The sequence below is a fragment of the Juglans microcarpa x Juglans regia genome, chromosome 2S (genome assembly GCF_004785595.1).
Source record: "Juglans microcarpa x Juglans regia isolate MS1-56 chromosome 2S, Jm3101_v1.0, whole genome shotgun sequence".
NCBI classification, from domain to species: domain Eukaryota; kingdom Viridiplantae; phylum Streptophyta; class Magnoliopsida; order Fagales; family Juglandaceae; genus Juglans; species Juglans microcarpa x Juglans regia.
Window position 1 is genome coordinate 30302755 of NC_054597.1, and position 13686 is coordinate 30316440.

At 40.2% G+C, this 13686-nt stretch overlaps 2 protein-coding genes across 3 annotated transcripts; one reads left to right on the plus strand and one right to left on the minus strand.

The window, feature by feature from the left end:
• Window positions 1-2252: 2252 nt before the first annotated feature.
• On the plus strand, window positions 2253-5108 carry LOC121252501 (3-ketoacyl-CoA synthase 11-like). 2 transcript variants are annotated; one of them, XM_041152195.1, is made up of 2 exons: window positions 2253-2645; window positions 3463-5108. In XM_041152195.1, the coding sequence occupies exon 2, from the start codon at window positions 3488-3490 to the stop codon at window positions 5021-5023; it is 1536 nt and encodes a 511-aa protein (XP_041008129.1). In that variant the 5' UTR covers window positions 2253-2645; window positions 3463-3487; the 3' UTR covers window positions 5024-5108. The 2 variants fall into 2 exon arrangements, with proteins under 2 accessions (XP_041008129.1, XP_041008128.1); XM_041152194.1 differs by having other exon boundaries at window positions 2254-2645; window positions 3483-5108.
• A 926-nt stretch (window positions 5109-6034) lies between these two features.
• LOC121252506 (probable histone H2A variant 3) lies at window positions 6035-13209 on the minus strand. The gene is made up of 2 exons (XM_041152199.1): window positions 12926-13209; window positions 6035-6580 (listed from the first exon to the last, which is right to left on the minus strand). Exons 1-2 carry the CDS (start codon window positions 13043-13045, stop codon window positions 6284-6286), a joined length of 417 nt encoding a protein of 138 aa, XP_041008133.1. The 5' UTR covers window positions 13046-13209; the 3' UTR covers window positions 6035-6283.
• Between the last annotated feature and the right edge of the window lie 477 nt (window positions 13210-13686).

The window sequence follows — 13686 nt, forward strand, 5'->3', positions numbered from 1 at the left end:
TCCTTGGTGAATTAAGGACCCTGTCTGTTATTGCACCATGTGAAAATGTCTCCTGTATAACCCAAGTCACTCAACCCATTCAAGATTAGAGATTGTCTAAAGGCTTCCATCTGAGAATAAGGTTTCATTCCCCCTCCAAGCTTTTCACCATTGTGCATAATTTCATTATAGTCCCCTATACACAACCATGGTACATTATCAGTAGGTTTTAGGGCTTTCAATAAGTTCCAGCTACTACTTCTCTTGGATGTCAACGGGTGGCCATAGAAACCTGTCATGAGCCAATCTCCCTTATTGCCTCTTTGTTTTATCTTTGTAGAGATATGGAATTGGGAGTAAGATGCCAGTGCCACATTCAATTCTTCTTTCCAAAATAAGGCCAGACCACCACTCGCCCTCTTGCTATCCACCACAAAACGGTTTTTCATACCAAGTTTAATTTTCACTTTCTCCATCTTAGACCTGGAGAACTTAGTCTCCATTAAGAAAATGAGACTTGGGGACTTAGTCTTCACCAAAAGGTGAAGTTCATGATCTGTCCGGGGTTTCCCAAGCCCCCGGCAGTTCCAGCTTATATAAATCATGGACCTTGGTGGTGCTGCATAGCAGCCACCACCATCCTTTCATCTTCCATCTCTCCCATATATGGAAAATTAACCTTTTGTTTTTTACTAACACTAGGGGGCCTTTCCTCATCTTGCTCAGAGGCAAAATTCCGCTTCATAGGAGTTATGGAATAGGCCTTTAGAGGAGAATCCTGGGTGAGCTCAACTGCATCAAGGTTGTGAGCCCTTGCACGTCTTTTCCAATGAGGGTTCTTCTTTACTTGAACCAGTTCGTTGATCTTTTGGGACATAAATTGGTTTAGTGAACTAACCTGAGAAGCTAAGGATTGGCCCTTTTCAGCTTTTGGAAAGTCATCTATGTGGCTGGCATGTAACATCACCACTTCTGCAGGAGCTTTCGAAGACCCACACCTCTTGTCGACAGGTTTCGAGGTAGTGTCAGTAAATCTTGAACCTCCTCCCATAGAATCGTTTTTGGAGATTTCCTTTTTATTAAAAAGAGATCCTGGTTAACCTTTAATAGCAGTAGGCAGCTTGGTGAATTTCCCTCTACACTTACCACTTTCGGTAGGTAAGCTTGCCACTTCTGTTGGACCTCCTTTTTGGGAACTACAAAAGTATGGGTACCTGTGGCAGGATCCTGAAAGTTAGGGGCCTGGTTATCGTTGACAGGATGGCCACCCTCCTCTAATTTATCCTCCTGCCCGACATGGTGCTCAAAGCTCCAGCCACCTCCTTCGTATCTTTTAGTGGTTGTGCTGCCTGCCTTAGGAGGATTAGCACGGAGCCAAGGGCCAAAATCACTGCTAGTCTTTCTGTATGTTCCTCTAGCTCCTTGTGAGCATCCTCCAACCTTGTGTTTAATGGTTTCACACTGGAAACAGAAGGATGGGAGGCGTTTGTATTTAATAGGCAGCCATACCTGTTTATCCTCCAGCTTCAAAAGCCTTCCTTTACACAGAGGCCTTGTGATGTCAATCTTTACTTTCATACGTAAAAAAGGACCCCATGCATTACTAGACCCATTGGAGTCCAACTCGAGAACACTCCCGACTCTAGATCCCAGTTGTCTTCCTAATTCATGGGTCATGCTCACCAAAGGCATGTTATGAATTTGTATCCAGAAGTCCTCGGAAGAGAAAGACGGCTCATTTTGAACTAGAGTCCCTTCGAGGTCCTCCATGCATACCAAAAACTTATCAAAAGTCCAAGGTCTACCCAGAAGCACCTTCTGTTTATCTTGTTGGTGCTGAAACTCCACCAAAAATTTATTATGGCCCATCTCTTTGAATTGTAACCAGCCCATCGTGCTCCACACTTTCGCCATTGTGGACCGGAAAGCTTCTTTGTTGACCATTCTCTCAGAAATGACCAGTACCATAGTACATAACTTCCCTTTTACTGCTTCTCTAACCACTTCAGCCTATGGAAACTCCACCTCAACTCTCTCCTGATCCGGTAAAGAGAAGCCTTTCCACATCTTCTCCAGCTCTGTCTCCATAACACCCCACACCCAAAGTGCAGAGACCACCAATGCTCTCGCAAAGACTAAACCTCACCCTCTAGGAGGAGAAGACTCCATATAGCCTAATAGTTAGTAAATATAGCTTTCTAGAATAAAAACAGCATGCCAATTAAAATATAAAAATTGATGATGATGCTAAGGAAAGTCCCAAACTTAAAACAAATAAAAACAGAGAGGGATCGTTTGGGACACACCACGGAACCAAATCATTTGGATAATCAAGGAAATAACGGTCAAAAATCAAATTTGGGGAAGTGCCGCTGTTTAAAGTCTTGCCAAAAACGCGTACCCTTCGCCACTCTCATCTTACGGCTTCTATGGGCTTTGGCGTTTTCATCTGAATGGATCTCTCTCCTCTACTTCCATACTTTTACTTCCATCTCAATTTCTAAATTCTACATTTATTTAAGAAAACCTTTTTAGATTTTCCAATCTTCTTTGTTTGTTTTTTTATTAATTACCTTTGGACTTCGTATCTCTCTCTCTCTCTCTGAGACCTGGGTCTTTTTCTCTGGCTGTCCTGGTGCGATCTCCGGTGAGCTTCGGCATTCAAGGTTAGTCGTTTTGGATTTGGATTTTGGTTTACTTTGCAATGGACCCTTTGGATGAATGAAATTTCAGTTTAAACCTTTGAACTTTTGCTCTTCTTCTGGGTTTTCCTGCTATTAACTTGTCCATATCCTTTGAAATTCTGGTCCGAGTTGAATTTTGATCTGGCTTTATTTCCGTTGTCATTTTCTGCTTTGGTTTCCATAAGGTGGAATTCTGATCTGGGATTGCTGATGTATAGCTCAATTCTATTTACAGAGGATAAAGTGAGATTATTTAGTGATAAAACTAGAGAAAAAAGAGAGAGCTTTGCGATTGACGTCACAATGTGTGCATGCTAATTTTGTAGATGCATGTATCCAAGGAAGAATCCACTTTTCAGATACTTTGTATGGAACTTAAAAGACATTTTTTGACCTGAAAAGGAAAATAAAAAAAGGGACTGTCATATCTGATTTAATTTATCACTGAAAGACCACACGAATACTACATTAGAAACACTATCGATCATTCTTATTCTCCTTTGGGATGTTCAGAATGTGCGATTAGAACTGATTGTAACTATGATTTTCTTTAGAATAATGTTAGTATGCCCTTCCCTTATTTTGACCGCTCATATATTTATTTATTTTTTTAATTTTTTTTTACTTACTAATTAAAAAAGTGACTATTAGTTAATTGATATTTTTTTTTAAAAATGTGAAAGGGAAAAATGAAAAAAATAAAAAAGATGAGTTTTACCTAGAGGGCACGCCCAGCAGTCACTGCTCGGCAGTAGCCTAGCATTACTCTTTTCTTTATCTTGTATTTTATCTTATTCAGTTTGCTTGGATATGTAATAGGAAAAATGGCAGCGGCAAAACCAGATGTCCCCTTGATCCCAACCTCATCATCACGTAACCTCCCCGATTTCAAGAAATCCATTAAACTAAAATATGTGAAGCTGGGTTACCATTACCTCATCACCCATGGAATGTACCTTTTCCTCTCCCCTCTTGTAGTTGTAATGGCCGTACAGCTCTCAACATTTTCTTTAAAAGATCTTTATGATCTTTGGGAGCATCTCCAGTACAATCTACTTTCTGTGATCATCTGTTCGGCTCTCCTCGTCTTCTTATCCACTGTCTATTTTCTCACCCGTCCTTGCCCTGTGTACCTTGTCAACTTCTCCTGCTACAAGCCTGAAGAGTCTCGAAAATGCACCAAAAAGATCTTCATGGATCAATCTCAGATGACCGGCACATTTATGGAGGAGAATCTTCAATTCCAGCGAAAGATCCTTGAGAGGTCTGGCCTTGGTGATTCTACTTACCTTCCTGAGGCTCTTCTGAATATTCCTCCAAACCCATCAATGAAAGAAGCTAGAAAAGAAGCTGAGACTGTGATGTTTGGTGCCATTGACGAGCTTTTTGCCAAGACTGCAGTAAAGCCCAAATACATTGGAATTTTGATTGTGAATTGCAGTCTGTTCAATCCAACCCCATCTCTTTCTGCCATGGTGGTCAACCGGTACAAGCTTCGTGGAAACATAGTTAGCTACAATCTGGGTGGGATGGGCTGCAGTGCAGGTCTACTCTCAATTTCTCTTGCTAAAGAACTTCTGCAGGTCCATCCCAACTTATATGCATTGGTTATCAGCATGGAGAACATCACACTGAACTGGTATTTTGGCAACGATAGATCAAAGCTTGTTTCAAATTGCTTGTTTCGAATGGGAGGAGCAGCAATACTTCTTGCTAACAAACATTCTGACAGAAGACGATCCAAATACCAGTTGCTACATACTGTTCGTACCCACAAGGGTGCAGATGACAAGTGCTTAGGCTGTGTCACCCAAGAAGAAGACTCCATAGGAAAAGTCGGTGTTACTTTGTCAAAGGATCTTATGGCAGTTGCTGGTGATGCTCTGAAGACCAACATCACCACTTTGGGGCCTCTTGTGTTGCCAATGTCGGAACAACTCCTTTTCTTTGCTACACTAGTTGGGAAAAAAGTTTTCAAGATGAAGGTCAAGCCTTATATTCCCAATTTTAAACTAGCTTTTGAGCATTTTTGTATTCATGCTGGAGGAAGAGCTGTTTTGGATGAATTGGAGAAGAACTTGCAGCTATCTGATTGGCATATGGAACCGTCAAGGATGACGCTTTATCGATTTGGAAACACTTCAAGCAGTTCTTTTTGGTATGAACTTGCATATACAGAAGCAAAGGGGAGGATTAAGAAGGGGGATAGAACATGGCAAATAGCGTTCGGTTCAGGGTTTAAGTGTAACAGTGCAGTGTGGAAGGCTCTGAGGACCATAAACGCAGCAAAGGAGAAGAACCCTTGGATGGATGAAATCCATAAGTTCCCAGTAGATGTTCCAAAGGTATCGACCATCTAGATTTAAGAAAAGTTACATGTTCCGAAACTAGATTTTGGCAATTGGTGGTGACTTTCTGAATGGTGAAATTATTTACTACTTTTAACTGAGGTGTTGGAATTCATTCATTCATTGTTTCCATGTCAAGAATCTTGGACTACGATATTCAAAAATTGCCATCAAACCTGACTGCCTCTAACAGGTTCCGTGCCAATCCGCCATTTTCAAGTTAGTCGTGCACTCATGCTATTATCATCTTAAGAAAACAAAACAAAAAACGCTTGAAAAAATTCAGGGACTTATTATGTATTAACTCAAATACCAATGATTTGGGATCTTAGAGATTTGAAATCTGAAGTTGGAGCTAGTAGCTATATCTGGTGCCATTATTATCTGTGAGCACTGCATATTTTGCTTGCATCTTCACTCAGTTAAAATCGCAGTTCACGTTTGCCGTCGGTGAAACTACATGTGTTGCACGGAGGGGGGAAATAACGAGCCCTACTTTTCAATGTGCCGCATTCGAGTATGCAGACTATGGCCAGTCAACAGTGTGCTCTGTATGCAACGTTCTCTCTTGTTGTAATTAATTAGTATGTTGTAGTCACGCATTGGTTCCTAACATCATCAAGGGGGCGCTGAAATGACTCAAATGAATAGTACAGTATTAAAATGGAGAGGATCATTTTCCACCGCCCCATTGCGTATGCCGAGGCCTCACTTGGGTCAATATTAGACGTTGGCGCAAGTGGTTAGGTGCTGCTAGCGGGGCTGCACTTTGTCGAAGTGAATATAGATCTTAAAAGAACAGCCAACGTTGACCAAGTTCATCATAGAAAAATATTCGAGATGTAATGAAAACAATGTGATAACATAGAAGCCATACTTTCAGCTGATGGGATGACCAGCAAGCCAAGCTACTCACTAAGACTGCCCAATTCCTGACGACTGACGTGGAAGATACATAGAATGAAATCGATTTAACTACAATGGAACAAACAAATATACTTCTAATTCGAGGCAACAGAATACTTAAACGTCTAAAAATGAGCCTAAGTTATGTCACAGCGACATCATCCAGAACAGATATCATCAGAAACATAACTAGTTCAAAACCAGGAGAAAAAATCATGGCCAACATTAATTTAAACACACAACTACAGACCCCTCTACTTTCTTGGAAGAAGAGAACACCGATCTAAGATTTTAGGATCAAGGAGAAACATCAATTCCTACATAGAAAGTCCACAAATGTATGCCAGCGCTAACCCTATTTGTAGTCTAATCCTTGGATGACTTGTTGATAAGTGACTTGTGGATGTGAGGGATCACACCTCCACCAGCAATTGTTCCTTTGATTAGAGTATCGAGCTCTTCATCACCTCGGATTGCAAGCTGCAAATGCCTGGGGGTGATACGTTTGACCTTGAGATCCTTGCTTGCATTGCCAGCCAGCTCTAGCACCTCTGCAGTCAAATACTCTAAGATCGCTGCAGAGTAGACTGCGGCTGTTGCTCCAACTCTCCCACTGGATGTGGTCCTTGATTTCAGTAGACGGTGGATCCGACCCACCGGAAACTGCAATTATATCTTCCAAAATGAATTGTGAGAGAAAGAAAATACAGCATTCAAAACCCTGACTATTAATTGTCTAATGCAGCAAGTTTTTATAGCACACTTTCCTATACAAACATAACACCTAATACACCGATCCAAGAAAAAAAATATATTAATGCAATTTAATTCTTCCATCAACAACGATCATAGTCATAGATTGGTGTTGTATGTGCAAAATGAGTGGAGAGTCGGTTGACCATCTACTACATTGTGAGATTGCCAAGACACTGGAATGAAGTTTTTGCTTGGATGGGACTAGCTGGGGTGATGCCGAGATGGGTAGTGGACCTCCTAGCTTCTTGGAAAGCCATTCAAGGCAACTCTCAGATCGCCTCAATTTGGAAGATGGTTCCAATATGTTTAAGGTGGTGTATTTGGAGGGAGAGGAACCAAAGAAGTTTCGAAGATCAAGTGTGGTCAATGGATGAGCTTAGAAATCTAATTTTCAATACTTTACTCCAATGGTCGATTGTAATTGATTTTCATTTCGTGTCTTTTCATAAATTCCTTGTATCTCTAAACTAGCATGCTTAGGCGTTGCTCTTGCATATGTCATGTATACTTGGACTCTTGCTTATTCTTTTAATCAATAAAATCTTGCTTACCGATTAAAAAAAAAACCTTCCGTAAAAACACTACGTTTCAAAATGATTAGCTAAACACGTAGCTCTCAACTACACATGTCCACTTGCAAAATCTCAGAAGTCATATCAAAATGCATAAAAGGAAAAAAAACAGTACATAACAGATCAGAACAAAAAGACAACCATGGAATAGAAGAAAAGAACAGGTGAGGAAAGCAGTCGATGCATACAAATCTAACAAGAGTTGATACCTTGATTAAGTATTTGGAAATCTAACTGCTACATAAAAAATTTGTCTTCAACTTGAACATTGTCCAATTTCCTTAAAAAAGGAAAAACTTACCTCAATCACATCCCTACATCAATGCTCAAAATACGTAAGAGGCATGATGAAGTTGCCTCTTATAAAACATGTAATCCCACGTAAAGGCACAAAGAGAGCTCAAGCCGAACAAAAATGGGTTCTCAAATATGACATTTAAATTTTTTGGTAATAATCATACTAAGCCATGCACTAGATAGAACATTGCCTCTAATAGAATAATTGGATAACCAATATTAATAATTTTTTCTATCGTTAAGGTGGAGAACTGAACCAAGAAATCTTTCTATATCATCAATTGAATCACTGTTCGAGGCCCAGGATTCTATTTTATCATCAATTCAGTAAGCTACCTACTCTACTAATCTCTTTCCTGGGAAGAAAGGGATTCATACTATTTAACTTCCACCAAAGGCACCAACCAAGTATCAACTGTCCTGTGTCTGACCCTTTCTTAACCTTATCAACCCATTTTAGTCAAAGTAAAAATAAAAAATAAAATAAAACTGGCCCTGTTTTTATCAAACCTTAAAGAGACTTGAACATTTTTTTTTTTTTTTTGATAACTACGAAATTTTATTGATGGAATGAAACTAGGCAACACCCATATACACAGGAAGTATACAAAAGAGACTCCTAATTACATTCTAGAAAGCTGAAAAGTCGGGCATTCTAGAGACTCCTAAAGAGACTTGAACATAAGGACTCCGAATTCTGTCGCCGTCCTCTTGCAATCTTCAACAGTCCGGGCATCGCATTTTTTGCCAAACACTAAGCCAGACACAATGGGACCATCTTCCAAGCCTCGAAGTTGCTATGAATACTAATAGGACTATGCCAACAAGCCATCAAATCCACCTCCCTTTGAGGCATGACTCAATCAATCCCGGATGTGTGAAATATTGATGTTCATAAATCCCTAGCCACCTTGCAAGAAACAGGTGATCGACACTTTCTCCACCTTAATCACACATACAACACCAATTTCATTATTACAATATTCCTCTTTCTCAATTTATCCATCATTAAGATCTGCCCTGACATTGTCAAACAAAGAATGCGGCCCTTGATGGTGCCTTATTTATACAAATCTTCTTCCAAGGAAAAAGGAGGTCATCTTAAAGGAAAAGCATGTGGTAGAAAGACTTGGTGGCAAAAATCTGTCATTGAAGAGAATCCAGCACATCTTATCAACTCTGCTCTTATTTGCCTAAAAGAGAAACAATCAAAATACAAAGAGATCCTTCCTACTTCCAAATCATGTATTGTTCTAATGAAGGTGACATTCCATTGGGGTTTATTGTCAAAGATCTGCAGAAGTGTTTTACCAATGCCTCTTTCCATGAGTACTATACAATGTCGGGAAAGCTTTCTTCATGTGCTGGTCTCCACACCATATATCATGCCGAATTCTAATCTTAAATCCATTCCCCAGCTCAAATCGAAGACCAAAGAGAGTAATCAATCCCTCCACCATCTTTTGATATTTTTTCCACACACTCCCCCCACCCCAAATGATTCACTTACCTCGTTTTAACACCAACCTCCCCACTCAAGATTTCATATTTGACTTCCCTCCCCCCTCCCTCCCTCCCTCCCTCTCTCTCTCTCTCTCTCTCTCTCTCTCTCTCTCTCTCTAAGAGGCATAACGCCATAACCACTTGCAAAGAGAGAATTTCTGAACAATAACAAGTTTCTAATCCCCAATCTACCCGAAGAAAAACAGTAATAGTTAAATTATATGTATATACTTCGAAAAAACTAAAAAAGCATGCTTTTTGCACTTTATGCTCACTAAAAAAAGAGCCAAAAGGATAACTTGTTACACACTTATAAATTTCCTATGCTTTTCGTAAGTCAAATCCTTCCCTAAACCTAACAGGCAAAAATAAACTTAAGGGCAGCAACACCTTCAGATGCCTAAACCATGTCTAGGCACAAAAATAGCTTGAAACAATAAACATATATTACAAAGCAATCTCAACAGCATCTAGCCGCATTAATCTCAAAATATATTCTAAAAAAATTTTTGATGAGTATAAAATATATTTAAAAAATTAAGACATGTTTGGTTTCAAAAATTTATAGAACCTTTTTTTATAAAAAGGTCAACTTCAATCCAAATATCTTTAACATACAAATTTTTTCTATTTATCAAAAGGAAATTCATCTGATCACTTGCCTTAGTTTCCTTGGAGGCGGAAGCTTGATGCCTTGCCTTTTGAGGCAATTGACCTTGTAGAATGTGAGTGTTTTGGAGAGACCTTTGCTGAAGAAGAGATTTATAAGGTCATCTCTGGTATGGCTAAGGATAAAGTGCCGGGTCCAGATGGTTTTTCAATGGATTTCTTTCAAACTTGTTGGGACATTGTGAAAGGTGATGTAATGCAGTTTTTTAGTGAATTTCACTCTTTTCAAAAGTTTGAAAAATCCCTTAATGCGACCTTCATTGCTCTCATTCCTAAGAAACACAGGGCTTTGACTATTGAGGACTTTCGTCCAATAAGCTTGGTTAGTAGCGTGTATAAGATTAATGCAAAGGTCCTTGCCAACCGGCTTAGCCCGGTGTTGGAGCATATTATTTCCAAGTCTCAAAACGCATTTATTCGGGGGGAGACAAATTCTTGATTCGGTACTCATTGCAAATGAGTGCTTGGACCACAGACTATGGGAGGGAGGTTCAGGTGTTCTTTGCAAACTTGACATGGAGAAGGCGTATGATCATGTGAACTGGGAATTCCTCTTATACTTGCTTGAAAGGTGTGGCTTTGGGGTTAGGTGGATTTCATGGATGAACCATTGTATTTCAACCGTCCGGTTCTCAATTCTAGTAAACGGCACACCTACTGGTTTTTTTATAGTTCGCAGGGATTGCGGCAGGGAGACCCTCTATCTCCACTTTTATTTGTTATAGTTAGGGAGGCTCTAAGTAGGATGGTGCAGGCTGCTGTTGGGGGAGGGTTTTTAGCTGGTTTTCAGGTGGGCAATGGCTCTGGTGGCCCTACTATCATCTCACACCTTTTTGCAGATGATACTTTAGTCTTTTGTGAAGCGGATAATAACCAGATCCAAACTCTACGAGCATTGTTACTTTGCTTTGAAGCAGTGTCAGAGCTTAAGGTGAACCTTGGCAAGTCTAATATGGTTCCTGTGGGTGCAGTTTCTAATATCCTCAGTTTAGCAAGCCTTCTAGAATGTAAGGTGTCTTCTTTCCCAATGAAATATCTGAGCCTTCCGTTGGGAGCAACTTTCAAGAATAGAGCTATTTGAGATGGGGTGGTGGAGAAGATAGAGAAAAGGTTGGCTGGTTGGAAACGAGTGTATTTATCAAAAGGGGGCCGCCTCACTCTTATTAAGAGTACTCTCACTAACCTCCCCACATACTTTTTATCTTTATTTCCTATGCCTGCAGAGGTGGTGAACAAGATGAAGAAACTATTTAGGGCGTTCTTATGAGGAGGCATGGGGGAGGAGAAGAAATTTCATCTAGTTAGATGGAAAACAGTTTGTACCTCAATTGTGAATGGGGGGTTGGGAGTGTGTAACTTGAGAACTTTTAATAAAGCTCTATTGGGAAAATGGCTTTGGAGATATCACTCGGAGGGGGGATCATTGTGGAAGGAAGTTATTGACACTAGATATGGTGTCGCTAGGAGTGGTTGGTGTTCCAACGAAGTGAGAGTGGGGGGCTATGGTGTGGGTTTATGGAAGTTTATAAGGAAGGGGTGGTCATGCTTTGCAAATCAAATCTGTTTTGTAGTTGGTGAGGGCAATCAAATCAGTTTTTGGCGGGACGTGTGGTGTGGAGATCAAGCTTTGGAAAGGGCCTTTCTGGCTCTATATCGTATTGCAATTAACAGGGAGGCGTCAGTGGCGGATGTGCGGTTATTTTCTCATGGCTCGTATCAATGGAATATTCTCTTTAATAAGGATTTTCATGACTGAGAATTATCTATTGTTGCAGAAATTTTCAGCATACTATATTCCATGGGGACCCCTATAGCACAGCAAGATAGATTGAAGTGGAGGTCTAATAATCACAAGATATGTACAGTGAAGGCGTATTATAACATCTTGACAACACAAGATCATACTCCGTTTCCCTGGAAGAACATTAGGAGGTCTCGTGTGCCTTCTAAAGTAGCATTTTTTGTTTGGAATGTTGCCCTTGGGAAGATCTTGACCACGGACAACTTGAGGAAGAGAGGATGTGTAGTGATGGATTGGTGTTACATGTGTAAAAAGAATGGAGAATCTGTGGACCATCTCTTACTACCCTGTGAGGTAACAAGAGTGTTGTGAGATGAGATCTTTCAAAGGGTTGATGTTGCTTGGTTATGCCTACAAGGGTGGTGGATCTGTTGGGTTGTTGGAGAAAGATGCAAGGTTGTCATCAAGTGGCAGCGGTGTGGAAGATGATTCCGTTGTGCATTATGTGGTGTATTTGGATGGAAAGGAATGCACAATGCTTCGAAAATAAGGAATGCACATTGGCTGAGTTGAAGAATTTTTTGTTCGACACTTTAATGTCTTGGCTTTCTGCTATTGTATTGCATGGGGGCAATGTTCATGATTTCTTGTCTTTAATTTATTAGTTTTAGAATGTATTTAGGTGTTCTTCTGTATACTTTTTGTGTACATAAGTTATGCCTATTTCATTCATATATATAATATTTATCTCTTACTTATAAAAAAAAAAAAAAGTTTCCTTGAAAAGTAAACACAAACAAAAACAAAAAAATCTCATAAATTTCATCCAACAACTTTCCAATTCTACCTACTCACTCTCACAAACCCAACACAACACAATCTTAGAAAAATTTACAAGAATTCTCAAAAATTACAAACATTTTCACTTACCAAATGTGCCCTTTAAGTTTTTTCTCAACTACTCTCACAAAAAGTTCATACTAGGACAATAAACACTGAACTACAAGAATCCGTATCAAGAGAAGCTGCAATGGAGAAAAAAATCTGACACCAAATGTGTCCTAAACCTAGAAGGTAAACATATCTCAAATGTGTCTTAAACCTTCAAGGCGTCTTACAATTTTCTCTTTCAAACAGTGAAGAATCCGACACTAAATCTTGTTTGGGTCCTTAGAAAATGAAAAATACCACCTAACCCAAGTCAGAAAATTGCAGGAAGGCCAACTAATTCGATAGGAATAATAATTTCTCACTATTTCCGACAACTTTGTTGTGCTACCAAGCGAAAAAAAGTCATAAACAAGAGAAACCCAGAAATCCCACAACCGGAATAATGGGTTTGTTTTATTTTTATACGGAGAAAGAAAGAAACGTCAAGGCAAAGGGTGAAAGTAGAGAGAGAGAGAGAGAGTGAAACGTAGAAGTTAAAGAAACAGAGAGACGGAGATAGAGAAAGAGAGAGATCCGGACCTGAAGGCCTGCGCGAGAGGAGCGAGAGATGGGCTTCTTCTTGCTGTCCTTGTCCTTGTCCTTGTTGGCGGCCGCCGAGGCCTTGCCCATGATCAGACCCTTCGCGCCCTTTCCAGACATATTTTTCCCGCGCAAAGCTTCAGATTCAGATTCAGAATTATGGAATAGATTTTAGGAATTGGAGAGCAGACGACCAGGGAAGGGAACGCGCACACTCTCTCGGTCTCTCTGGCGTAGGGATGGGATAGATGATCGGGTTGAGCCTTCGCAGCCTCAGTCGGGATTATTTATCAAGATAGCTCAATTTTACAAAACTAACCCTTCTTTTTGCGTCCATGTACTAATATCATACTGCTCTCCTTTCTTTCTCTATCTTCAGGGTTTTTCTTTTAACAATAGAGAACTCGTAGGAGATACCTATAATGTGGTCTTATTGAAGACTAATAAAGAGGTGATACAAAGCAGCACATTATCCAAATTACATTCCGCATAACAAGGAATCTGTGTCGTCCCTCACTCTCTCTGCCTCTCGAGCCTCCCCTCCCCCTCTCTCTCTGCTCTTATCAAAGCCACCCATATGCTCATCAAAACCTCTGCTCCCTCTCGAGAGACAAAACCAAGCCCTCATTGCCTCTCATCAAAGCCACCCAGATTCTCCCTACTCTCTCACTCTCTCGATTCAAAAGTGTAATTGAAACCCAAACTTTAGGTCACGCTGCCTCTCTCGATCCGAAAACTCCATCTCTGTCTCTCTCATTCTC

What these genes read in the sequence shown, in the direction of transcription:
- LOC121252501 (XM_041152195.1), top strand. Translation starts at nt 3,488, where the DNA reads ATGGCAGCGGCAAAACCAGATGTCCCCTTGATCCCAACCTCATCATCA.
- LOC121252506 (XM_041152199.1), bottom strand. Translation starts at nt 13,045, where the DNA reads ATGTCTGGAAAGGGCGCGAAGGGTCTGATCATGGGCAAGGCCTCGGCG. An exon ending in CCTCTCGCGCAGGCCTTCAG is followed by an intron (nt 6,581 to 12,925) that starts GTCCGGATCTCT and finishes ATATAATTGCAG; the next exon opens with TTTCCGGTGGGTCGGATCCA.